The sequence below is a fragment of the Macrotis lagotis genome, chromosome 2, assembly GCF_037893015.1.
Source record: "Macrotis lagotis isolate mMagLag1 chromosome 2, bilby.v1.9.chrom.fasta, whole genome shotgun sequence".
Lineage (NCBI taxonomy): Eukaryota > Metazoa > Chordata > Mammalia > Peramelemorphia > Peramelidae > Macrotis > Macrotis lagotis.
In genome coordinates, this window is record NC_133659.1 from 57811147 (window position 1) to 57838346 (window position 27200).

The window sequence follows — 27200 nt, forward strand, 5'->3', positions numbered from 1 at the left end:
TCCTCCTCCTCCTCCTCCTCCTCCTCCTCCTCCTCCTCTCTGCTGTTTGTGCGCAGACGGCTCTGCTACCTACCTGCTCCACTCGCCCTGCGACGGGGAAAGGTGATAGGTAAGTGGATGGGGGCTGTCTGCTGCAAAAGTGAGTAGGGCCCCCCCCCGCGCCCCGCTCTGGCTCTCCCGCTTCCCTTCTGTGGCCCCCAGCTCGAACCCCGGCCGCCTCTTGGTGCTGCTGAGCTTTGGGGGACTCTCGCTCTCTTTGCTCTCCATTCGGAAAGGGCTCTCCTTTGCTCGCGATCTGTCCGAGCGGCAGGGGCCGGGAGGGGTCCAGAAAGGCCGAGTAGCCCAGGGCGAGCTCCAAGGTCAAGGCTTTCTGCGTGCCCCCCCACCTCTCCCCATCTGCAGCCGCTCTCCCGGGCGCTTTCCCCGGGGCTGGGTGGCCTGGCAGCCTAGGCGGCAAGGGTGGGGGCCCAAGGTCCCGGGGCTCGGGCCCCCGCGGGCCTCCGCAGCTGACATTGGGATTTCCGGGAGCCCCGGATGCAGCCAGCGAGGAGGCTCCCCTTGGGGAAGGCCGGGGCGGGGGCGGCGGGCTGGTTGCTAGGAGCTGGCCAGCGCCTGGGGAGGCCTCCTGGGAGGGTTTGCATCTCCATTCGCACGTGCACGTTGGGGTGCGCCAGGTTGGTGCTGCACGGATGGCGGGGGGCCACTGGCGAGGCCAGCCAGCCGGGCACCGGCCAGGGGGAGCAACTGGGAAACCAAGGCTTGCCTTGGCAAAGGGCTCTGGACCCAGGATGCAGAGGGACTCCGAGGAACCAGGGTGGGGCCGGAGGGCTGCCCCTGAGTCATGCTCAGAAGTTGGGGCCAACTTTCATCTTGAAGGCCTTCCTTTTTGATCTCGCCAGTTTACTAGTTACGTTTTAGCCCCAGGGGGGTGGGGAAAAGGGGAAAGAAAAAGCAAGGCTAAAACTCTGGGGAGGGAGGCTGCGGAAAGCGACGTGAGCCTCAGCCTTTGGGGGAAGTGTGACAGGACGGCTTTCTGGGATTGGCTTCATAGAATTAATTTGTTTTGCGGATTGGAAACAAGAAGCTAAGGTTGACATTTCGGTTTGGATCTATGCTTAGCTTATCATGGATGCAAATGTAAAACCTTTATCAGATTGCCTTGTGTTGGGGGAAGGGGGAGAGAAATTGTAAAACTCAAAAAAAGGTCGGTTAGAAATGACCATTGGAAAACAAATAAAATATTTATATAGAAAAAGAAGAAAGTCTAGGGTTGAAGCTGCGGACTTAAAGCTGAAAGTAGCAGGTGTCATTTAGTCCAATCCCTTCACTTTTACAGATGGGGAAACTGAGGCACGGGTTCAATGACTCAGCTGTGGTCCTACCAGTAGTAAGCAGCAGAGTTAGGTCTAGGGCCCAGATCCTTGAACTCTAAATGGCTAGCTTTCCCAGGCCAGGTTAGCAGATGCTTTCTAAAACCTGCCTAGGAGTTCTCTCCCGTAAGGCAGGAGGCTGCTCTTGGGAAAATTGCTGATCACATGCAACTACCGCTATTGAAGATACTCAAGGTTATCGGACACACACCACACTGCAGCATTTGAAAGGGTTTTGCTGGGCTTTTAATGCCTTGATTGAGGTACAAAGTGTGAACTTTGGACGGGTTTGAATAAATTTTTAAAGATGAAAGCAGATCAGCTGCAGTGTTTTGGAAAGAAGTCATAAAACCTTTATTCAGTACCAGTTCCCCCCCCCTTCCTACCTGAGTGACCTTGAAGCTTTCCACTGTTCTGGAAATCATACCCCTTATGCATGATATGAAGGTGAATTAGGATCCTTTCAACCTTTTTGGAAGAATAAAGTTCGGCATTTTCCTTCTGCAATAATGATGTTCCCATATATAATGAAAATGATAGGTCATTGTGAATATTCAATCATGTCAGTTTTGAAAACTCGCAGCACATCCTTTAAAAGTCCTCCAGGACTTTATTAGTTATCAAGGCCAGATTATTCAAGTGAGGTCTTAAACAAAATCAAAGGTTGTCTTTTGATTCAGTCACTAGCCACAGGATCACCTCCTCAGTGTGTAGTAGGCTTTGTCTCACCTTAGACTATGGCACTGGCTTCCTAATTCATGTCTCATTTCAATCCATTCTCCATACAGTTGCCAAAATATGGGGGGGTATCTATAAATGATGTCTCAACTTCCACTTTTCCAAACAATCTGCAGCCTCATCATTCAGCTGAGACTGTTTTCTCCAGAGATGCCAATTACCTTTTAACTACCCTATCTCATGGTCCTTTCTCAATCCTCAATCTTGAGCTCTCTACATCATTTGACACTACTGATCACAAGTTCCTAATAGATAATGTGTCAGGGTTTTCAACGGTGTTACTTTCTCTTAGTAAATGCCCCTCAGTCTTCTTCTTTGCTGAATTTTCATCTTTGCACTACCCTTTAAGCATATACCCAAAAGCCTCTCCTGAACCCTTCTCCCTTTGTGCTTTCTTCAGCTCCCTTGGGTTTAATTATCTCTATGCAACTGATTCCCAAATATATATATATATATATATATATATATATATATAGCATATGTATACACACATATATGCACAAATTGGACATTTTGAACCATCCCTTCCATGCTTTCAAACTAATTATATCCAAAGTGGACCTCATTAACTATTTTACAAAAATCCTCTCATCCCCAACTTCCTAGAACTATTGAGGGTACCACCTCCTAGTCTCCCAGGCAAGTAGTTGCCAAATCTTGTGTTTACACATCTACCCCTCTTGCCTGGACAATTGCAATAGCCTTTAGATTGGTCTCCTTGCCTGAACTCTCTCCCCTCTAATCCATTCTCCATTCAATTTTTCCAAAATCAAAAATCTGCCATGTCACTCCCCATTCTCAGTAAACTCCAGTAGGTCTCACTTCCATGATCAAATATAACCTTCTCCATTTGTCATTTAAGATTTTTCAAAACCTGGTCCCTTCCTACATTTCCATTTTTGCTTTGGGATGGCAATCAAGGGTTAAGTGACTTGCCCAGGGTAACACAGCTAGTAAGTGTCAGAAGCTAGATTTGAACTCAGGTGCTCCTGGCTTCTAGGCCAGTGTTTTATCTATTGTGATACCTAGCAACCCTCTCCTGAGTTTTGTCAAACTTTTTTTCCCCTTCTACAAATTCTCCAATCCTACCATTCGAGGTTACTTGATACTCTCACTCAAGTCTCTCTCTAATTCCTGTCATTTCAGTTATTTAAGGAACTCCCTCTTTCTCTATGCCAGACAGACCCTTTTATTTTCAGCTTATTAGAGAATTGCCCAGGGCTGAGAGCCTTCATCAGAGGCAAGACTTGCAATCAAACCTCCCAGACTCTCTGTCTTGCACACATCTTGCATGACAAATCTAGGACTTAGTATTAAATATAAATCTTCTGGATCAAAAATCCAGATGGCAAGTCCACTGTGTTGTAAATTGAGAACCTGTGTACCTTAAATACATGCACCAAGTGATCCTGAATATTTATCCTAATTTCGGTTGTTTTCAGTAATTCTCTGTGACCACATCTGTAGTTTTCAAAGATGCAGATGAGGAAACTAAAGTAAACAGAGTGAATTGACTTGCCCAGGATCACACAGCCAGTAAGTGTCTTAGGTCAGCTATGTGGTAAAGTAACTAAAGGTAAAGGTCTTGAAGTCAGGAGGACAGGAGTTGAAATCTGACCTCAGATCCTTGACACTTACTAGTTGTGTGACCCTGGATAAATTACTTAATCCTGATTACCTCACATCCAGGGCCATCTCCAGTCATCCTGGTTCATATCTGGTCACTGGACCTAGATGACTCTGAAGGAGAAATTGAGGTAGTGACTTAGCACAGCCCCTCACTCAAATCCAATTCATGTGCTTGTCATGGCATCACTTCTCTCATGTCATGGTCTTTTTTGAGAATGAAGGACAAACATCAAGTGTCTGAGGACAGATTTGAACTTTCTTGGCTTCAGACTTGGTATCTATTACTTTCATTTTTGAGTAGGTGATTATCAATATTATTATAATCTACTGAATCTTTTTACAATCTGATGGATATTTATAACATCCTTTGTAACGAGAGTATTTTACCCCTTAACTCATCATCAGGTGAAGTATTTCTGGTTAGTTACTTGATTCTAGGCTCATTTTTGCAAATTTTCTCTTATATTCTTGCCTATTTCCTTCTCCCCTTCCCCCAGCTTATTTATTTTTTAAATTAAGTTAATATAAATATTTGACTAGGTAATATATAATTAGGAAGGCAATCACTTTAGCAAAAGAATGCATTTTAAAAGTAATTATAAATTGCTTTTCACAAAAGCCAGTTTGACATTATATGTAGGTTGTTCCAAATCTATTAAGAGTTTTTATGAATTTGAGACAATGTGGTACATGGGAAAGAGAACAGGATGCTGATCTAAGATGCTATGGGATCCTGTCCTGCCTCTGATACACATTAACTGATAGCCTTAACCTCCCACACACTACTTCATGGATATTAAACACAAATAGAAAAAGCATATTCAGAAGAATTCCTGCAAGCAGGATTGACAAGTATTGACTTAGAAAACCACAAATTAACATTATCTATGTTAACTGCAGTTTTATTTATTTTGATAAACATTTCCCAATTACATTTTAATCTAATTCTGGCCACACTCAGGAATTTGACACATTTTCATGTTCCCATAGCCAGCTGTTTAAAACCTCTAGTCTAAACAACTCTCTAAAGCAAAAATTGAAGGGGAAGTGCTGTCCTGCATTGGTAGAAGGATTTCCTTTGTTAATGATTAGCATGGATCAATATTTGAGCTAAAGTGTAACTCTCCTCTAGATCAAGTCCCAATTCTTTAATGGTCATTGTGACTCTACCTCAGTTTTCCCATTCATAGAATTTTTTTAAAGTATTAATTTTATTTCTGTAGGTTGGGATGTGCCTATGACTACATTTTAAATAAAGCTATGTATTTATTTTGGAGCTAACACTTCCCGTGTGGTGCTGAGCCCAACTGAAGATACTATTGGTGCCAAAGGATCAGCTCTAGGCTGCCAGCTTTTTGTTTCTTTGTCTTTTTTCTTTTTTCTTTTTTTTTGCAGGGGGTGGGTGGAAGGTCAATTGAAAGCTTGAATTTTTTTTCCAGTCTTGGCTTTTCCCTCCTCTGTAGCTGTTTCACCTCCATAGCTTCCCATGTCCTTCCTTAAGTATGACTAAAGGTCTCTTTTCTGTGTCTTGAGGCTTAAGTTCATGGCCTGGCATGAAGGTTGCCATGATTTTACTTGTCTTGTTAGTACTGTTGGCCACACAATAAATAGCACCATTAAGAAAAACTGTCATCCTCTACAAATTGGAGGAATTGGAAATTGTTTTCCTTCTTAGACTCCTACCCTTGTGTTAGAATGTAGAGTCCAAGTACAGTATTAACTTGTTTTATTTTTGCAAGGCAGTGGGGTTAAGTGATTTGCCCAAGGGCACACAGCTAGGTAATTATTAAGTGTCTGAGGTCTCATTTGAACTCAGGTCCTCCTGACTCCAGGGCCAGTGCTCTATCCACCTAGCTACCCCCCAGTATTAACTTATTAAGGATAAAGGCTTACTGCTCACTTTAGACCTCATTCCAAATGTTTTTTTTTTCCCCAGAAAAATTCCTTTTGGCCAGAAATAGGTTGAAATCAATCACTTCATCAGTCAGTTAACTACCTCCTGGACATCTATATGCAGTGCATTCTAGTTTGGGGAGAAGCTGACCAATCCAGTGGGAGAAAACACAGAGGCCACAAAGTAAAATTCTTCAGCAGTACTGTATGTGGGATGTGAGGCTAGATTGAGTAGTTAAAATAATGGTCAGCCGTAAATAAGATTACTTCAGGAAGGCTTCCTGGAGGAGACAAGTTTTAAGGTAGTTCTAGAAGGTAATATACCTGTTTTAGACAGGATTGGAAGTCACACTGATATATCAAGTTAATATTAACAACAATCAAAAAATCATCTTAACAACTCTACCTTTTAAATGCATTTCAGCACTTACAAATTTCTTGACGCTCAGGATTGTGAAGAAGGTGAAATAGACTTAATTGTCCTTTTAGGAGATTGTGACCTGCCCATATCACTTAACTAATAAGCCTCAGGAGCTGGAAAATAAACATCTCCAAATTCACTTTACTGTTGCTAAATTGTTGTAGAATTTGGAAAAATTAACTCTGGCCACAAACTCAAGTCTATTTCCTCTGAATTTTATCCTTTCTCTTCCCTGCCCATTTAGACTTTTGCCATTTGTGAAACAAATTAGACACTAGGAAACAGTGTTTGTCCCCAAGGTTACATTACTGGAGAGCTAAAGGAAGTAAGAGTCTGAGTTCCAAATATATATGGAGTAATAAACCTGACCTTGCAAGAGCACATCTGGGAAAGCTGATTTTGGATTTATCCAGATGTGGAGGGTTTATGTCTTTTTTATGCCAAAGTTTTGGAGTTTATATTCACTTGCCACCAATCTAATTTTTTTAAAGATTCTTTTCTGAAAGGAGAAATTAATTTTCATTTGAGATTGTGTTTTAAAACCTCTTCACACCAAAGTTGGATCCAGAGACAAGGGAACAGATAATGTTCTTGTTTTGACCTTAATAGAGCTGATTTGTCTCACGTAGCTAAGTACCAGACAATATCTATACCGATGATGATACCTTTTTTTTCATCTCTCTCCAGGGGGAAGATTAATGCATTAGATGATTGTCTTCTTTACTGGTAGTATTTACAAAATGTGTTGTATTAGACTTAATGTACTTAGACTTGGAAAAGTTTCATATCTAAATCATGACCTATCATTTCATTAATATAGGGAGAACTTACTTTCCTTCTTTCCACCAATGTAGTATCTTGGCATCTTTCTTATAATTTACAACCCTAGAGAGTAGCCTAGAACAGAAAGATATTAAATGATTTGCATATCACCATATATGACCCTGGGAAGGTTGTATAGCATATTTCAGAAGGAAGATTTAAACCCAGTTCTTTAAAGATCTTATGCCATGCTGCCTCTCATGGATATTTAAAAAAAAAAACTCTGTTAAAGAACACTGCCCATTGCCCTTTCATTCTGAGAGTTGGAATTCCAGCTATGTTTATTTAAATAAAGTCAAATTCCTTCTATTCCCCATACCTTTCACAAGGAACATCTACTATGCTCCTGTTTTATTCAGGTATACTGTCTGGGGGCCTGCTCCCAGCTGGTTTGAGGAAAAAAATTTGGAAATAATCCAGTTTCTGGCATCCTTTATTGATGTGGAAAATTAAGCTTTGGGTTTGGGAAAATGTATTACTTTTATAATCTTTTTGAAGTTCACTAGTTAGCCCTTAATAACCCTACAATTTCACCACCTTAAAATTTACTTATGAGTATATGCTATATATTCTTCTCCAACTCATTCTCCCAACCTCCATGCAACATAATTTCCCAAAGGGCAGGGGACTGACTTTTTTTGGTTCCAGCTCTTCTCACAGTGCCTTGTCCCAGATGGTATTAGATAGATGTTTTGACTTGGATTCACTCTATTATGCTGCAGTTTAACAGACATGATTACTTTATCAATTAAAAATTAAATAGACCCATAGATTTTTTAAAAATAAATTGCACTCCTAGAACTTTGATATGCCTTATGAACTTTCATATTCCTTAAGAGGAATAAACCTGGCTTGGGTGTCAGAAGGAGGGAGGAAGCAACCTTTTTAAAAAAAGAAAAAAAATTTATGATAGGTGTTTTTTTTTAAACCAATTTATCATAGAAGGTCAAGGGGACTTTGGTGTTGCAAAACTAGGTGTTATAAGGAAGCAATTTGGTTAGTGAAGGAGGGTCCCACACCCAGTTGAGTTCACTTGAGTATAATTCAGAAATATTATTTGCTTGGCCCTGATGCAATAGAAGGAACTCCTGCCTAAATAAGTTAAGAGTGGATCCAGAGTATCCAAAGAAAGAATTGTGGAGTTTAACAAAGACCAAAGACTATTACCTTTAATTTAAAAAAAAAAAAAACACTATCTTATGTTATTTTGCTGTCTCTTATATTTTGTTTTTTTCCTTAAGGATATGATTTCTCTCTCACTACATTCAATTTTGATCAGTGTATAGCATGGAAACAATGTAAAGACTATCAGACTGCCTTGGGGGGAGGACCAAGATTGGGGAAAAATTGTAAAATTCAAAAATAAAAACAATTTTAAAAGAGTGCATTACCTAGCTGTGTGGCCTTAGGCAAGCCACTTAACGCCATTTGCCTTGCAAAAATCTAAAAAAAAAAAAAGAAGAAGAAAAGAAAAGAGTGGATCCAGAAGTACAAAATTGGAGAAAAGGTTAGGTGAAGTCCATACAGTTGAAAAACCTTCACTAATAAATGACATTACTCAAGAAGAAAAAGTTCTTTAGGCAAAGCTTATTCTCAAATTCATCTCAAACCAAAGTGAGGAACTGGTCATCTCTTCTAAAACAGATATTCTGTCTTTCCACAGTGATACTCCTTACTCTTAAACTTTTAAGAGTTTGTAATAATCACAATTTCAAATGGAAGCATATGGTCCCTTGGGGCTTGTCAGAGAGAAGTTTCCCAACCAATAATCCCCAGCAGAAAATTTTTCCCAGGCTACTTTGACTATTTAATATATAAGCTTAAATGAAACCTAGTCTTGCTCCTTCCCTTTAACCTCAATCACTGACAATTATTGTGGCTAGTTTACATTTCATTAGCAAGACACTTTAGTTTGAGAAACAATGTTTTTTGTCTTTTGGTTCAATAAGACTTGAACTTGAACCTTGGGATATTTTTTCCCTTTTGTTCTATTAACCTGAACAGCCATTTCACCTTTTGAAAATCAAATCTAATTTCCTGGCTTAGGAAAGGGGAGGCATTTCCTTCTATGGTTTCAGGTAGATGATAACCATGAATTTGTAGCTAATGTCTTTCCTATTTGTTAGGAGGTTCCTGATCTTAGAAATCTGTTCTTCCTTTGTCTGGGCTTTCTTGAATCCAATTCCATAGAACCTTGCTCTCTAACTCAAGTTTCTGAATTCACTTACCCCACTTGGTTTTGTCATCACATTAAAGCTGTGCACTCACATGTTCTCAACCCAGTTTTCTGAGGGAGCATTTTCCTAATCCATGTTGCATTCTAGACTGTTCAAGGGGTCTCAGAGTGAGAATAGACAGTTGAAGGGGAGGAGATCAATTCTTACCCCAACCCCAAAATATAAAATGTTTTTTCTTCATAAACCTTTACCACCATGTTACTCTATAACATCTCTCTTGCTTTTCTTGAATCTCAAGTGTGATTCAGACTGAGAAAAGAACAAGCATTTTTGATACATATACAAATACAGCAAGTGTTTTGAATAAATACATATATAGATTCTTATTCAAAGCACAAATCATTTTGGAAATTTTAATCCCACTAGTCATACTTAGGTTGGGGATTTTTTGTTTTTAATTTTTGTTTTTTTCCTTTTTTATTATATAAATATTTCGTTGTTTTCCAATTATATACAATAGTAATTTCTACCAATCATTTTTGTAAGATTTGAATTTTACTATTTTTCCCTCTCCCTCCTTTCCCTCCCCCCAAAAGAAGGCAATCTGATAATCTTTATATTATTTCCATGATATGCATGGAAATTGAATTTTAACCATATGCATGGTCAAAATTGAATGTGTTGAGAGAAAGAACATATCCTTGAGAAAAAAATAAAATATTAGAGACAGCAAAATTATGTGGTACCTAAGACAACTTTTTTTAAATTGAAGATAACAATCTTTGGTCTTTGTTTAAACTCCACAATTCTTTCTCTGGATACAGATGGTATTCTCCATCACAGATCCCCTAAAATTGTTCCTGATTATTACACTGATGGAATGAGCAAGTCCATGAAGTTTGATCATCACCCCCTGTTATTGTTAGGACGTACATTGTTCTAGTTCTGCTCATCTCGCTCAGCGTTCATGCAAGTTTTCCAAGTTTCTCTGAAATCCCATTCATTCATCCTGATTTCTAATAGAACAATAATATTCTATCACATACATATATCACAATTTGTTCAGCCTTTCCCCAATCGATGGACATCCCCTCAATTTCCAATTCTTTGCCACTACTAACAGAGCTGCTATGAATATTTTTGTTCAAGTGATGTTTTTCCCTTTTATCATGATCTCTTCAGGATACAGACCCAGTAATGGTATTACTGGATCAAAGGGTATGTACATTTTTATTGCCCTTTTCACACAAATAGCATCAGGTCTAAATAAGGGGGCAAATACGTTTTATTTTTCTTTAAAGGATCACTAGATGAATTGATGTAGCATAACAAACAGAATCAGGAACTCTCTTTAAAAGGGAAAAGTCTTGAGTTCATACTAAAGTGATCATCTTTTTTTAATGGGGCTAGAGCTAGGCAATAAGAAGTCAAGAATCTAATCAAAATGCACCCTATGGTAAAGAAGGAAACAGATTCAGACTAGGATCATAGTACCCCTCACATAGGCAGTGAACTATCAGCTAGAAGTGGTTAGCCTCATCCACTTTGCTATTTCTGATAGGCCTAACTAGATCAGTGAATATGTATGTATGTATGTATGTGTACATACACACCCACACATCCATATTACATGGTAGCCTTCTCTAGGGTGGAATGAAGAAGACATCTAGGAACTTAAAATGTAACAAAAAAAATGAATTAAATTTTAAAAAGTCAACTAGACTTCTGAAAGATGAAATGATTTGCCAAGGTCACATATCAGGAGCAAGACTGAGTTTTTCTGAACTCTGGGGCATGGGTGTTTTGTTGAAAAATCTATTCTGGTTCATCACTATGATCATGAACAAGGATATAGGTCAGAAACCAATCATTTTGTTTTCAAGAAACTATGGACTATTTTTTTCCTTTTCTCATGGGCTTGTGATTTTTTTTTTATTACTGTAGGATGGATACCTTTGAAATTGCAAATCCATGAAAGCAAGGAGCACTTGACTTTGAGTCAAGGGACCTAGATTCAAACCTTAGTTCTGTTGTCTTTAAGTGACCTTGGGCAAGTACTTCTCTAGATTTCTTCCATCTCATCTGTCAAATGAGAGGACTGAATAATCTCCAAGGTCCCTTCCAGCTCTAAATCTGTGATATCATGACTCACTAACTGTTCAAAGCACTTCTCTTGAGCATCCCCTACCCCAATAGACATCTCAAGAAGTAACCAAGTGTGTGTTTTAGGAAGGGCTGGCCAAACCTAGCACTTGCCAAACAAAATAACCTTTAGCAGATTTAGTCTGATTAGCTCCACCCTTCCTGACTCAGAAGTTTTCTCCCCTTTAGCTACTATTGGGAATTTGCCCAAAGTGGAAAGGGCAAAGTCTAGGATTTACCCATCTTGTTTTAGTTCTGATAAGTCTTTCCCTTTTGCTGAAGTTTTCTTTGGATCCATAATTGTCTTCAAATATTTAAGTTTCTTCTAAATACAAAGCATTGAGTGGGGTACAAAGAAGTATATGAAACAGACCAGTTCCCCAAGGAACTTATAAACTGGTTACAGAGAAAACAGATTCACTGCTTTGCATTTATTATTAGTTTACTTTGCAGTGCTAATGGGTGATGGGTAAATATTAGAGATGCTCAGAGGAAAGGAAGACCCAAGTGGACTGGATAACCAGGTTATGACATATGAGAATAAAAGTAGGCAAGAGAATAGGTGAAAAGAAGAAGACACTGCTAAAGTAGCAATTCAGAAAACATTTTATGGGGATTTATTTGTGCCTCTGCTTCCTTATACTTTCTCACTACTTAACCTTCTTCCGCTTAAATGTTTACCAAATCCTCAAAGGAGGATATTCTCCTAAATATCTCATGGTTTTTAACAATTGCAATTCAAAGATCACAATCAGTGATTTAGCAAGGATCTTGGAGAATGGAAAAGCTACTACTCTTGATGAAGGAAAAATGTTTATTTTTTTTCCTCCAAAAGGAATAAAAATAGAACCTGCAAATTAAGGCCAGTGAACTTTGAGTTTGGTTCCTGTCAAAATTCTAGACTATTATAAAAAGAAATGATTATTGACTATGGGGGAGGGAAGAGAAAATAATTTTCCCAAAAATCCAGAATGCTTTTAGTCTGTAACTTACCTTGAGTTTAGCAAGGTGTTTGACAAAGTCTTTTGCTGCTGTCAATTACATGGAATAAGGTGAATTAGATATTAGATGAATTCAGAACTAGATGGATGGCCAGCTCCAAAGAAGTCTTTACTTGTTTTGATGTCAACTTGGAAGGTCTCTAGTGAAATGTTAAAGGGAACTGTTCTTGACCCTATGCTGATAATTTTTATCAATGATCTGATTAGAGATATTGATAGACTACTTATCCAATGTGTAGATCATACACAGATAAGGATATCAAGATACACTGGATATTGCTATCCAAAAATATTTTGACAGTGGGCTGAAATTTATATTATATAAATAATAGGGATGAAGATAAAGTTATATACCTAAGTTTAAAAAAAACTCTCATATAACAGGCTGGGGAGATATGATTAGACAGTTTGGGGTGAGGGAGGAGACCAAGGGTGGGGTTAGTGGACTGAAAACTTAAACTGAATCAATAATGTCTTGGGGGAACCAATCCAGTTAGTGTAATTTGTGATTGCATTAAAAGAAATATAAGGGATGAGGAAGTGATAGTCTCATTGTACTTTGCCCTAGTCAGACCACACTACAGATAACCCATATGTTCAGTTTGGATTGTCACATTTTAAGAACATTGATAAGCAGAGGAGGGTGTAATATGCTAGTTGTACTCAAATATTTGAAGGCACTTCTTGTAGAAGAGAGATTAGATTTCTTCTGTTTCTTAGAGGTCAGAGTTAGGAATTCTAGCTAGAAGTTGCAAAGAAAGAAACTGAGTCTTAATGTAAGAAAAAGCTTTCAAACTAGTACTATCTCAAAATAGAATGGGCTGCCCCAGGAAATGAAGGTCCCTCCTTCGTTGGAGGCCTCCAGCTAAGTGGTTACATAAAAGGAATTTTTTTGTGAGTTATGGGCTGCTCTAGATGGCCACTGGGGTCCCTCCAAGTCTGAAATTCTATAATTCTATGACTACCTAGCTCTTCCTTGACCTGATAACATTCTGGTCTTCCTTCGACCTCTTCACTTCCTTCAGTGGTTCTTCTTCCTACTCCATTTCTTTACCTATCACAAGCTCTTAATGAAAATTCTAAATGACTTTTAGGGGTCCTCCATTATAACACTGATCACAAGGTTATGAAATTTCAACTCTCTTGGGTGAGGTTTAAGTGGGCATTCCATTAATTATTCCTACCAATGATGAAAATGACAATGGACTATTCCAGACTCAACTGTGCAACTCTCCTCAGATCTCATTAGAGAGCCACAAAGGACCCATATAAAGTTCTAGGATCCTTACCCTCACTATTCATCTGTTCTCCCTTGCTCTCAGCACATGACCAGCCCATATTCTTTTTGAATCATACATTCTTTGCTATCTTTTACCCTACTTGGTTGAAGCATCCTTGCTCCTGCCAGTTTTCTCCGTTGCTTTTTGGATGATACTCAAATTGAGTTCTTTAGAGACAGAATTTAATAGCTGGAATGGATTTAAGTGGTCATCTGCCAACCAAAAGAGAAAGGAATCCCCTCTATAACAAACCTGGCAAGTGATTACCAATCTCAGATTGAAGACCCGAGAATACTCAACTTGGGGGTCACTCAAATGAAGTGTGAATCATAGCTCTACCAGTTTGCTTGGACAAATCAATTCATCTCTCTGCCTCACTGTCCTCATCTTTAACATGAGAGGATTGACTTAAGAAGGTCTCTTTGAAGATAATCTATGATCCTATAAATCCTCATGGCATTCTACTTGTATCTCCCAGTCACATAATTCTATAATTTAGCATAATAGAGAATGGCATTCCTGCAACCAGAATATCAGTTAATTAAATAGTTTCCCTTTTTTAAACATTCAACTTAAAAAAAAAAAAGCCCAAGGAACAAAGTCCTTGTCTCCAAAGAGGTCCTAATCCTACTGAAGAAATGAACTAGTTAACAAAAAAACCATCTGAGAGTGACAAAAATGCATATATTCCCAGGAAAAGGAAAGACTGTTGTTTAGGGCCCAAAGAGAGTATTGATGGTTTTTTTTGTTTGTTTTGTTTTGTTTTAGTTTTTTGCAAGGTAAAGGGGTTAAGTGGCTTGCCCAAGGCCACACAGCTAGGTAATTATTAAGTGTCTGAGACTGGATTTGAACCCAGGTACTCCTGACTCCAAGGCCGGTGCTTTATCCACTACTCCACCTAGCCACCTGCTCTGCTAGTTCTTTGACTAGAACTCACTGGACAGGGAGTGGTTATGACACCAAGTAGCAAGAATTCAGCAAGTATCAATCAATTTATTCTAAATCTCCAGGGATTAGTGACATTTGGACAAATAAGTTTTCTTGAGCATTCTTTACCTATTCTAAGTGCATTAACTTGCCCAACTCCCAGTATGTGTCCTTAAAAAATGTGAGGAAGAGGAGGTCAACACATTGGCACCCTTCTATTTTTTTAGACTACTTTTCTGTGGATCATTCAATGACTTCCCATTGGTCTGTAAATTAGAGCCTTCTATTTTTTCTCCCTAGCTAGTCATCTAATCCCCAATCCTTCCTACACACTTCCACCAAAATAATTTTCCTAGGGTGACAATCTGACCATGTCATCTCCCTGCTCAGACTAAAATGCAAATGCCCTAGCAAGGCATTTAAGAGCCCCAACAATGTAATTTTTACTTAGACAAAAATCAGTATAGTGGAAAGGACCCTGAATTTGGATTCAGTGACTGACGTCTTATCTAACTTCTAGCAATATAACCTTGTGCATTTTGGATAAAACATTTAACCCCATCAGTTTTCCATCTGTAAAATTAAGAGGTTTGGTTCTCAATGAACTCCTAGGTCCCTTCCAGCTCTAAATCTTTGATCTTTCTTTCCCATAACATATTTCATACTGTTCCCTTATTAAACTGTATTTCATTAAAATTGGACCATGACTATTCCTTCCCTGTGCTACATCCTAACTCCTGACTTTGTCCATTTCTTAAAACCATCCAGCATGCCTATAAATACAATCCTTCCACGTTCCTACCTCTCTGTCTACCTTCAAAACTAAGTTAGCCTTGCTACCACTTTTGGGTAGCCTTTTCTGACTTGCCCCATTCCAATTAGTATTCTTTCCTGTTATGTATTATAATTTTCTACATATTGCATACCTCCCAAAAAATTAAGCCTCTTGAAGGTGGGTTCTTTTTCATTTTTTTCTATATTTAAATGAGGAAATTGAAACTTAGAGGTTAAATGGCATTCTAAGGGTCCCATATCTAGTGAATAGGATAGGATTTGAACCTGGATCATTCCAACTTCAGGTCTGCAACTCCATCCTGGCCTGTTTCAAATAATGTGTGGCTACTTAAGAACTGTTAGAATTGGATACTGTATGACTTGGAATTTGATTATCTCATTGCCAAAGACTGAAGCAAATTTACTTACATGTAGAAAGAGGAATAACTCAAGGAAATGTGTAGAAAAATTGGAACTATTTTATTTACAAGGTGTCATCATGCTGGGGGAAAGGAAACCATATAGAGACGCTTCATAAATGCAATGTGATTTTTGTTGCTAGTCAAACTTGAAATCAGAACTGAATTTGAGTTCTAAATTCATCATTTATTTGCTTACTCACATCACTTCCTCTGAATCTGTCTTCATCTTTAAGATGGGAAGATAACATGTGGTGCTGTTCCGAGGATTAAATGGTGATAACTATACAAGTTATCAAGTCTCTCTTTCTGTCTCTTGTCTCTCTGTCTCCTCATCTCTGCCCCTTTCCCTTTCTCTTTTCTCTCCCTGCCTCTTCTCTTTCCATATAACTTATTAACTCATTTGTTTGTACATATAATATTTCCTTTGGAACATAAAATGCTATGTAAATTTGAATGGATGCTGTCCTATTAATAATTGCTGCTTCAATTGTCTTTTCATTCTGTAATTTATTTTCTAAAATCTAGAAATTATCAAAAAACTTCAGGAGATAGGGCCAAAGTCCAGGCCTCTCACAGCTGTAGCTGCCAGTTGCAGAGTCATGGAAGGACAGTACTGCCAGCCTTAGGCCCTGCTGGGATCTGGCCATCATAGAGGAGTAGGAGGACAGGCAGAGCCTTTTGAGTTTCTGTGTTAGGTTTAAAGTTTTAGAACCTGAACTGTCCTGTCTGAAATGCCACGTAAAACATAATTCATGTGAACCTCTCCAAACAACCCCACAAAACCCTTCTCTCTTCAGGAAAATCAGATTTTGTTGACTTTTTCTGGACTTTAAAAATCTGTTCGGTCCTGGGGTAGGGGAAGGCCTGAGTTCAAATGTGACTACAAATACTACCTGAGTGACCCTGGAAAAATTCACTTAACCTCTGCCTGCCTCAGTTACCCTGTCTGAAAAATGAAGACAATAATAGCCCCTTCCTCCTACAGTCATTGTGAGGATCAATGAGATACTAATTGTGAAGTACTTAGTATGTTGCCTGGCACATAGTAAGCACTATATAAATGTTACCTATTATCATTCTTATTATTACTCATGTGTGTTCCAACAATACTGAGCAGATTGTAGGCAATAAATAAATAAATATTTATTGGAATATTAGGAAATCTGTGCTGTATATTCTCCCCAAAAGTCATCTATTACCTTTTCTCATTAGCAGGAATATTTACCCAGTGAGAGCATGATAAAAATGGAAGGATCTGAAACCTACACAAGTGACTAAAATACAACAACATATAATAAATTTAAAACAAAGTACTATATAACATTGTAGATAGGAGATATCATTGTCATCTGAAAAACACAAAGTGTTACAGAAGTGGTGAAATTGGAGTTGAGCTTTAAAGGATAGATGAGAATTCACAAGGCAAAGAAGGGAGAAATCGGTCACTCAGGCATAGATAATAGAATAAAGAGCACAGTGGAAATGACTAAATTGTAAAGACCATGGAGGAAAAATAACAAAATAAAAATTCATGTTATTTTATCCAAATTTCATAGGCCATTAATTATGTATTAGTTGGTCTTAGAATTGTCTAGAATATTGCAAGAACTGCTCATGGTCCATAGCTAGTATATGTAAGAGACAGGATAAAATAAGTAGAAGAAATATCCTTAATTTTTACAGAGGATAACTAAGACAGATGGGTTGTTAGACTTGCCCACAAACACACAGCTAGTAAGTAGAGTCAGCATTCAAATCCAGGCCCCTGATCCCAAGGTCATGTTGTCTTTGATGTTATCCCCTCATTGCTATTAAGATCTAGGTAAGAAAGTTCTCACCACCAAACTCCTTGGCAGTGTCTAATCATTCATCAGAATCATATTTGATTTTATCAGTGAAAATGAGATTAAATCAATCTACTTTACTACTGTACCCCAAATTCCCTAGCCCTTTCTTCCTGAAACCTCCTACCTATGGTGCCTCCCCCCTTAGAATGTGAGCTTTTTGAGAGCAAGGATTGTCTTTTTTTTTTTAATTTTCAGTCCTCAGGGCTTAGCAAAATGTGTTACATATAGTCAGTCACTGCTTAAGAAATTTTTTTTTAATAAATAATAATATTTATTCGATAATAAAATAAACATCCATTCATTCTATTATATGAAAATTGGTTTGAATTTTATCTTTTATAACTCCCTAGTGCCTCATCTAATCATACTGAGAACTGGGCTATTATTCCTAGCATCCTAATGGTGTGATTCTTTCTCCAACAGTGCCAAGATGGCAGTCCTCTCAAAGGAATATGGTTTTGTGATCCTCACTGGTGCTGCCAGCTTCATATTGGTCACTCATCTTGCTATCAATGTAGGCAAAGCCCGGAAGAAGTACAAGGTGGAGGTAAGTGAAGGGTACAAACTGTCCCATTGTGCTGGTTAGCTTCAGAACCTCTGGTTTTCAAAGAGGAGAAGAGTGATGGTAGTGGAAGAGCGAGGGTGCCAACTTCTGCAAGGACATGTTACCATTGGATATTGTGATAGAGCAAAAGAAGGAAGAGTGAACATTTCTGCCATTTGGAAGGCATCAGATATGGCAATATAAAACAGAGGGTCTGGGTTCAAATCTCACCTCTGATACTTAACCTATGTGATGTTAGTCAAGTAACATAACCTCCTAGTATTCTCATTTGTAAAAATAAGATCCCTCTTACTAGCTCAAATATTATAATACTAAGATTTTATTTTTATGGATCTGCAGTTGGCAAGGCCCTATGCCAAATATATTTTTAAAGTATGATTCATAATTCTGCAGTCAATTAGTTAGCACGCATTTATTAAGGGCCTGCATATGCTAGGCATAGTATTAGGTGCCAAGCTTGAATACCCTGCTGAGAAAATGGCTTGATTAAATTGTTTTGGAATCATGGAATAGGAATTAGTAAAACTAAATTTCAGTCCATGTTTAGGAATTATGCCTGAATTGATTCTTTACTAGAATCAGTAGAGAGTAAAACTGATATTTGAGAGCTAATCTAGAGTTAGCAAAAACCAATTCCAGTCCTAGCTCTGACCCTTGCCAGCTGGATGTCAGTCTCTGGGCTTGTTTTTCTCTTTCTAAAATAGGAGAGAGAAAAAATAATTCTTGCACTTTAGGTTCTTGTGATATGCTTTGTTTTTCTAAAATATGTTTAATTGATATATTTTATTTTTATAGAAACCAACTTTTCCCTGCCCCCTTCAATTCCAGAGAACAATCCCTTATAACTAAAAAAATAAATAAAGAGATAAAATGTTTTCAAAGGGGAAAGAGAAAAATAGCAAAACCAAGCAATATATTGGGGAGAAATCTGACATATACATGTTTCACACCAGTAAATAAAGCAGCCTCCTATCCCTCTTGCAAAGGTGCCAGAGAGAAGTAACATCTGATCTCTCTTCTTTGGAGGAAAGCACAGTATAAACTGCAAGCATATAATAAAAATGAGTCATCCTCAGTATTAGTTTCAGTCTCCCTAGAAGAATTGATGCTTGTTCCCTCACTCTCTAGACAGTGCTCTTCACCAGAGGGACCCTAACAAATAGCTAAAGCCTAGCATTCCTTAGCCAGTTCATTACAAAAGAGTAGAAACTGGGCAGGGTTTCTGCCCACTCCTGTTCTCAAACTGAATAGGTTGACTTTGCTTCAAGAATTTCAAATTGGGAAATTTTGACTAACAGGGGAAGTTAGCTAGCCTCCATGAGTCAGCTTTGTTCTGGAAGGAATTGTGGGCAAGTTAACTCTAATGACTATATAGAAATCAATTCCCCCAAGCTCCTGCCCTGAGAGAAGGGTGTGGTTAAAACAATTTGGAACCTCCTCTGACAACCCCACCCTGAAAAAGAATTTCTAGCCATAGGTTGGATAGTAAAAGCATCTTAAATATGGCCTAGGAGTGGGATCAGGAACATTTGTATCTTCCACCAAAGATGTGCACTGACCATATATGGTGGAGTGGGGAGGATGACTCTGGTTTAGATTATTCTTGGAGTAGTAACAGAATTGCTGTGTAACAGTTTTCCAGGCTTTACCAGAGATATCTATTTTTTAAAATCACTGATGTCCATGAGGATGTGATGTTTCAAATATCTTAAATTAAAGTTGATCACTGTTGGGGGTCACACCTCCAAAATATTGGAGGTTAGCATAAGATGTCTGAGAAAGAATTTATGAGACAGAGGCTCTCTCTAGCCAAGAGGGACCTAACATTCTCATTTATACAGGGAGAGAAAAGAAGAGAAAAAAAATATCTCAGATGAATAATTAAGTCTATTTAAAGTGGATAAGTGATTAATTTTCTTAGTTGACCCTCACATAAGGAAAAAGGGAAAAGATAACCCTAAACAGATTGATAAAAGACAACCAGAAGACAAAAAAGCTTTGAGCAAAAGCAGAAATAGAGACTATAGACATAGCTAGAAGTCACATTTCTTGCAAGGACGCAGGGAAGACATTCAGGGTGGATCTGAATGTTGGAGAGGGGGCTCATTTATTAGGACCCCTCCACCAAAACTACATTAAAACTACATTAAGGGGTGGCTAGGTGGTACAGTGGATAGAGCACCAGCCCTGGAGTCGGGAATATCTGAGTTCAAATCTGGCCTCAGACACTTAATAATTACCTAGCTGTGGGCCTTGGGCAAGCCACTTAACCCCATTGCCTAGCAAAACAAAAACTACATTAAGGCTATTTGAAAAGGGAAATGGAGACTCCCCCCCCCCCCCCCAATGAATTATTTAGGTAAATTTCATTTTATTTATTTATGGAAACAAACAGGGTCACATGAAATAGTAAAGTGTCTGAGGTCAAATTTGAACTCAGTTCCTCCTGACTCTAGGGTCCATACCCCATCCACTGTGCCACTTAGATGCCTGGTTTTTTTTTTAACTTTTTTACATCTCTAAGTTACCTTGTTTAAAAAAATTAAAGGATAACAAACCTTAGTAAAGTAACTTGGAACATTATGATCAGTTTATTCAAGCAGCTACAAATTTGCTAATTGAAATCACTTTTTGATGGTATTTCATTTGTCTAACAAATGGAGGTACTACTAGCAGAATATTGAGGAACCCAGCACCTTTGATTTTTTTGTCAGTTTATAGAAAAAGGAAAAAAGCTTCCAAACAGAAGTAATCCCACACACACCCCCTTTTTTCCTTCCCTCATCTTCATCATTTTAATGCCAGTGCATATTTATATAGGATTGGTAGGGTTGCATACCTTGGTAGTCTAAGTCTCCATGAGGTTGAAAGTTTTTAACTGAAGGACCTAAAAAGTTATGTTCAGAGCTAGGAGTGAATTATTTCCTGGATTCAGATTCCATGATATGGGTACAGAAGGCTCATTTTTTAAAAGGGGAGTGGGGGAGTTGGGGAGGTAGAGGGATGAAAAGCCTATGGTAAAATCCTGGAATGCAAACCTTACCCTGTGGAACTTGATCTAACCCAATCCATGGTCTGACCTATCACTGCACCTTTCTGCCTGTTTACGATAACTTCTGAGGTGAGATGACCCAGGATCTCATTTCTAATCTATATCTAAGACTCTGTTTTTGAGGGGCTCATTTTTTTAATCATTTCCTCCCCCCACCATAATCCCTTGGGATGAATAACATAACTATGTTTTTCCTACTTTACAGGAAATGAAACTGAGACTTTGAAATTGTTATACAGCCAAGTCAACATCTGAACTAAATCTTGAACTTCTGCAGTCTTTGATTCAGGGTTCTCCCTCCCTTTCCTCAGCTATACAATGCTATGTAGTATCATAAATATCAAAAACCTGAAGTGTGCACTGGTAGACCTCACCATCACCACAAAAATCTAGCCACTGAAATAACCTGAAGAACTCTCTGTTTCACTCTCTTCAATATACAGAAGAATTTTAGTCCCTGAGATGGTCATTAAATCACCTGCCCAACAACATAAGTAGCTAAACTGAATGTTTTCCATCTTTCTAAAGAAAGTTATGGGTAGAGGGGCAGTTAGGTGGCACAGTAGATAGAGCACCAGCCCTGGATGGAGGAGGACCTGATTTAAATCCAGTCTGAGACACTTAATAATTACCTAGCAGTTTGACCTTGGGCAAGTCACTAAACCCCACTGCCTTGCAAAAAAAAAAATCCATGGGTGGGGGGGATTTTGTATATTTTTCATTTGAAGATAAAAAATTGAAGGACTCAAAAAAAACTACTTCTCTTTGTTCTTGCTCCTCACCACCACCATTCTAGCCTTTCCCTTTAACTTAATTGACTGGGCCTCTTATCTTTTTAAATCTCCCTTTATATGAGACTTAACATTTTAAATTGCAATCTAGATGCTGATTTTATTATACTTAAGGGAAAAGAAAGTGAAACATAATGGAGATCCATAGCTTCGTGTACCTCTCTTCTCCTTTGGTATATGGAAATGCTCCATTTATTTGATGTTTAGATTCAGAATTAAATGGAGTAAAAATTCCTTCCCTACCAGAAATCACACAAAAACACAGTATAGGCTTGTGATGAGGGCCGTATAGAACAGTTCAGACCAACCCTTCCAACTTGTAGAACAAATGAACAACTCTTCATCATCTGGGCAGCCTCCAGAAGGATTTGGCATTGTTCTATTTCCACATATATTAAAGACGGTTTTTGCATCCTGGACCATCAGGTCTAATTCCTTTTCTTATGTATTGGGGAATATTCCCTCTGGTATAACACTTAAGTGCCCAAGGAAGAGATTTCTATTCTCAAACCCCTAACTCCTGATTCTTCTCTACAAAGAATAGCAGCTCCTACTTTAGGAAGATGATCAACATCATTCAATCTGAGCTCTTCCAACTCCCTACTGACTTCATTTGTTTCTCTGTATCTGTAACCATTCTCTTTTCCTTTTCCTCTGTCTCCTTTTCAGGGCTAACCCCATCCTTTATGTTCTTCACTTCACGGTCTATAATTTCACCTAAGAGTTTATTCCACCCAGCTTCAAGTCTTTATTATCTCTGCTCTTTACTCAAAGACTCCAGAGAATCTGAGCCTGAAGGATTCTTTGTATCTCCATCAAAGCCTAGTACGATCCATTGTACATTAAATATCTGAAGAATGGCTAGTCTTGAAATGCTATCTGGAACCTAAGATTATATTGTGTCATTTTAAAACTATTATTTGTCAGAGTTAAATTCCTTTAGCCTCCTTATCTCTTGATCTAAGGCTAGCTTTGTTTCTCCACAGTTAAAAAAAAAAGATAGTTTAGCCATCACTCAAAAATAACGAGTTTTCCATTACTTGAAAGATCTAATCATAAGCTGAATCAATCTACAAAATATAGAAAGAAAAAAAATAAAAATTTCTTCTGCTTTCAAGGAGTAATTTATATTCTATGAGGAAATAACTTACATCCATGTAATTAAATGTAAAGTAACTAAAGGCTGAAGGCTGTCTCAGGAAAAGTCTTTTTTTGGGGGGGTTTTTTGCAAGACAAATGGGGTTAAGTGGCTTGCCCAAGGCCACACAGCTAGGTAATTATTAAGTGTCTGAGGCAGGATTTGAACCCAGGTACTCCTGACTTCAGGTCGGGTGCTTTATCCACTGCAACACCTAGCTGCCCCTCACAAAAAGTCTTAAAGTAAACAAAGCATTTAAAGAACTTCTAGTCCTTCTATTCATGGGTTTGAATATCTATCAAAAATACCTTAGAAGGTTTGCATTAAATTCTGTGAGCTTGTGATATTAGATTTAACATACACTCTGTTTTGTTTTAGTATCCTACCATGTACAGTAACGATCCCGAAAATGGTCACCTTTTTAACTGCATTCAGCGAGCCCACCAGAATACGTGAGTATGACTATCATTTGCTTACAGGGCTCTGATTTCTGTCTCAGTTAGGGAATCAAGAAATTTTGAAAATCCTGAGTGTTCTTCCCCTTGTTCCAAAGCTTCCTTCTGAGATCCTAAGATCTGGAGGGTTATGCCAATGGGCTAGAAATGTTGGCAGGTCCTACTGAGCTACCATGTCTTTGCTCATGAGCCCAAACAAGAGACTATATATCAAAATGTTGAAGTTAGTGTGTGTGTGATAAGGTTTTTTTGTGCCCTCTAATCATGGTAACTCTTTTTAGGAACTCTAGTGAAAATAGCCATATGTAATCAAATCCTGTGTTGGTTCCAAAGGACAGATATTGAAGTATATTTTTGCATAATGACAGAGATGGAGGACTTTGGATATATGATGTTGCTCTATCAGCCACAGTTGCTATATGAGCAAGTTCTGTTTAATTTTTTGATAACGTGTACTATGGGTATATATTTATTGGAGAGTGTTGCAGTATATGTGGGGGAGGAATGCATTTTTTAAAAAAAGACAGAAAACAAGGAATGGTTGCTAAAAAAATAGGACATCAGGAATCAAAGCTTACTGAAAAATTTTGAACAACTAATATAACAACAAATATAAATTTATTTAGCATCTTTCTTTAACATATTGGAAGTAGCTAGACCTAGATACCCACAAAGCAGGAAGGAAAGCGGAATCTCTAACCCTCCTGGATGGGTGCCAGTGGCTTAATCCAAACTTTGCAATCAATTGTGGAGAAGGGAGGAGAAAGGGCAATGTGCTAGGTCAAAATGTTCTACTGCTGTAAACTTGTTTTAAAAAGACTTTCATTTCTGAAGCAGAATTAATCTTATTGTGTCTGTATTTCAGATTGGAAGTATATCCTTCCTATTTATTCTTTCTAGCTGTTGGAGGTGTTTACCATCCTGTAAGTAGTATTTTATTTTTATTTATTTTTATAGATGTATTTTTCTCTGCATCCTACTGCCCTTCCCCCAACTGAATAATAAAAAACAAAGGTAAATAGGTGAAAGCCCATTGTCATGTCCAAAATATGTGTCTCATTCTCTTTTTTTAAGTCAAGAGCTTCATCTTCAGTCCTCTGGATTCAAGGTTTCCACCATATTTGTTCAGAGTTTTAATGTCTTTCAAAGCCACATTATAATTTGTTGTCATTGTAAAAGTTATTTTCATTTTTACCCATTTCCCATTAACATTCAATCTTAGAGGTCTTTTCAGTTTCCTCTGAGATTGCCCATTGTTCTTGGTATAATAATATCCTATTACATAACTATCATGATTTGCTTAGCTATTCCCAATACATTCTTTGGAATACTCCCCCAAAATAGAGCTGCTATAAATATTTTTGTAGGTCTTTTTGTATATAGGTCTTTTTCCTCTTTCTTTGATCTCTTCGGAGTCAAGGTCTAATGGTAGCTAGTAGTATAATTGAAATAAAAGAACTCTCTTGGGGGACAGAGCTTTAAATTATTTTTCAGAATGGCTCTAGATATTCACAATTATCTGCAACTCCTCCAAAACTTGTCATTTTTCTTTTTTGTCACTTTTGCCAATCTAGGCACAAGATGCAACCTCAAGAGTTTCTTTAATTTGCTTTTCTTTATTAGTAATTTGGAGTGTTTTTATATGATATAGGACTTGGGAGGTATGGTTGCTCACTCCCCTGGAAAAGATCACAAACACCTTATATAACCTCATAGTTTTCAAAATCTGTAGTGGCTAAGTTCACCTTTTGACCCATCTTCTAGTGGGTCTCTCTGTACTAAAATCAATCTGAGGCCCAGCCTAACTCTCACTATACCTAGTCTTTCCAGATTATTTTTTTCTTAGCTTGAGTTTCTTGTGCTTTCTTTTCATTTCCAAACCTGCAGCCATAGATTTGGCAAACTCAAGGCCATTGCCATGTTATAATTAGGTGATGCAATTGGATTTTAGTGAAAGCATGAAGTCTTTTTTTTTAAGTGCAATGCTTTTTTCAATGAACTGAAATCTATTTCCTTTCTCTACCACTTCCCCCTCACATTGGAGAAGGGAAAAAAAAGACAAAGACAATTTCTTTAAGAAATATGCATAATTGGGGTAGCTGGGTGGCACAGCAGATAGAGCACTGGCCCTGGAGTCAAGAGTACCTGAGTTCAAATGCAGTCTCAGATATTTAATAATTGCCTAGCTGTGTGATCTTGGACAATCACTTAACCCCATAGCCTTAAATTTTAAAAAAAGTAAAAAAAAAAAAGAAATATGCATAGTCAAACAAAACAAATGACCATGTCCAAAGAATATGATTCATTCTGCACAGTTAGTTTTTCACCTTTCAGCAAGTAGGTAGCATACTTCCTTGATCCTTTGGAATAATAGCTGGTCATAGTTGCCTTGATCAGAGGCCAGTCTTTTGAAGTTGTTTTTACAATATTATTATTGTAATAATACTTGAACAATACAACATATATAATGTACACCAACAAACAAACACAGTAGTCTAGTGTTTGAATCACCCAAAACCCCAGATATGGGGATAAAAACTGACTTCAACCAAAACTTGGGAAAATTAGAAAGCAATATAACAAAACTAGATACATTTAGACAAACTTCTCACAGGGAATGCAAAAATAAGCACTATATGTATACATGACCTAGACCTAAAGAATGATTTCATAAATAAATTAAAGAAACCAGGGAAGATGAAGGCTTGGCACCTCATTCTTCAGGTGGAAACAAACTTAGATAACCCCCAGGGTTGTTTAAGCTCATGGCTGTGACTCCTAGTACACACAGACATACACACACACACCAAATGCTAAAAGATAAAACTTTGTAAAAACACTGCCAATTGTAGGGATTAAGCTTAATATTTTTCTAGGGGTTTTTTGATACTGAAATAAATTTACTTTTCTTTTTAGCGCTTAGTTTCTAGTTTGGGGCTTGCATGGATAATTGGACGTGTACTTTATGCTTATGGCTATTACACAGGAGGTGAGTATGTTTACGGGAGCATGCATCTTTATGAAGTTTGTTCCCTTATTGGATAACCTGTTCAACCTTCTTTCAATTCGGCATGGCTTTAATGGGGGAATAAGAATGGAGATGGGAGCTGGGAGGATAAATAAGATTGAGATTTAGATCAATAATCTAAAATATTTTCAAGTTCATCCTTGTTTATAGTGAGTTTTCCCAAAGCCCAGAGTCTTAACAAATAAACAAACAAAGAGGAATGGAAAAGCAGGAGAGCACAAGGGAAAAATTCTACTCCAAAGAAGCAAGGCCATGAACTCTGGCCATGTCTTATCAGGGACCTATAGTGTTGCTTCATGATATTGCTTCTATATAGTATGCTAAGTACTGATAACAGTTCTAGCCTTTAATTGTGGTTTTCTGTATTAGTCTCCTTGGTCAAGTGCCTGATAACCCTAAGACAATTTTATAGTATGTGGGCCAAGGGTAGAACTTGGAACTTCCTAGGTCATTTATTCATCTTACTTCTTTTATAGAACCAAGCAAGCGGAATCGAGGCCTGGTGGGTTCCATTGCTCTCCTAGGAATGATGGGGACAACTGTGTGCTCTGCTTTCCAACATCTTGGTTGGATGAACCGAGGCTTGGGCCAGGGGGCTAGGAGTTGTCATTGAAGAAGCAAAGGCTTAACCATCTCCTTCTTTTGGATGATATACCTTTAACATTTAAGTGTGCTTTTTTCTTTTTCTAAATACAATAAACCTATTTGGCATTAGCCTCATACCTATA

General features: G+C 38.0%; 1 protein-coding gene across 1 annotated transcript; it reads left to right on the forward strand.

Moving 5' to 3' along the window:
• MGST3 (microsomal glutathione S-transferase 3) lies at positions 1–27200 on the forward strand. Its single transcript, XM_074221879.1, has 6 exons — positions 1–109; positions 17867–17990; positions 23368–23441; positions 24310–24367; positions 26361–26433; positions 26949–27200. Exons 2-6 carry the CDS (start codon positions 17874–17876, stop codon positions 27083–27085), a joined length of 459 nt encoding a protein of 152 aa, XP_074077980.1. The 5' UTR covers positions 1–109; positions 17867–17873; the 3' UTR covers positions 27086–27200.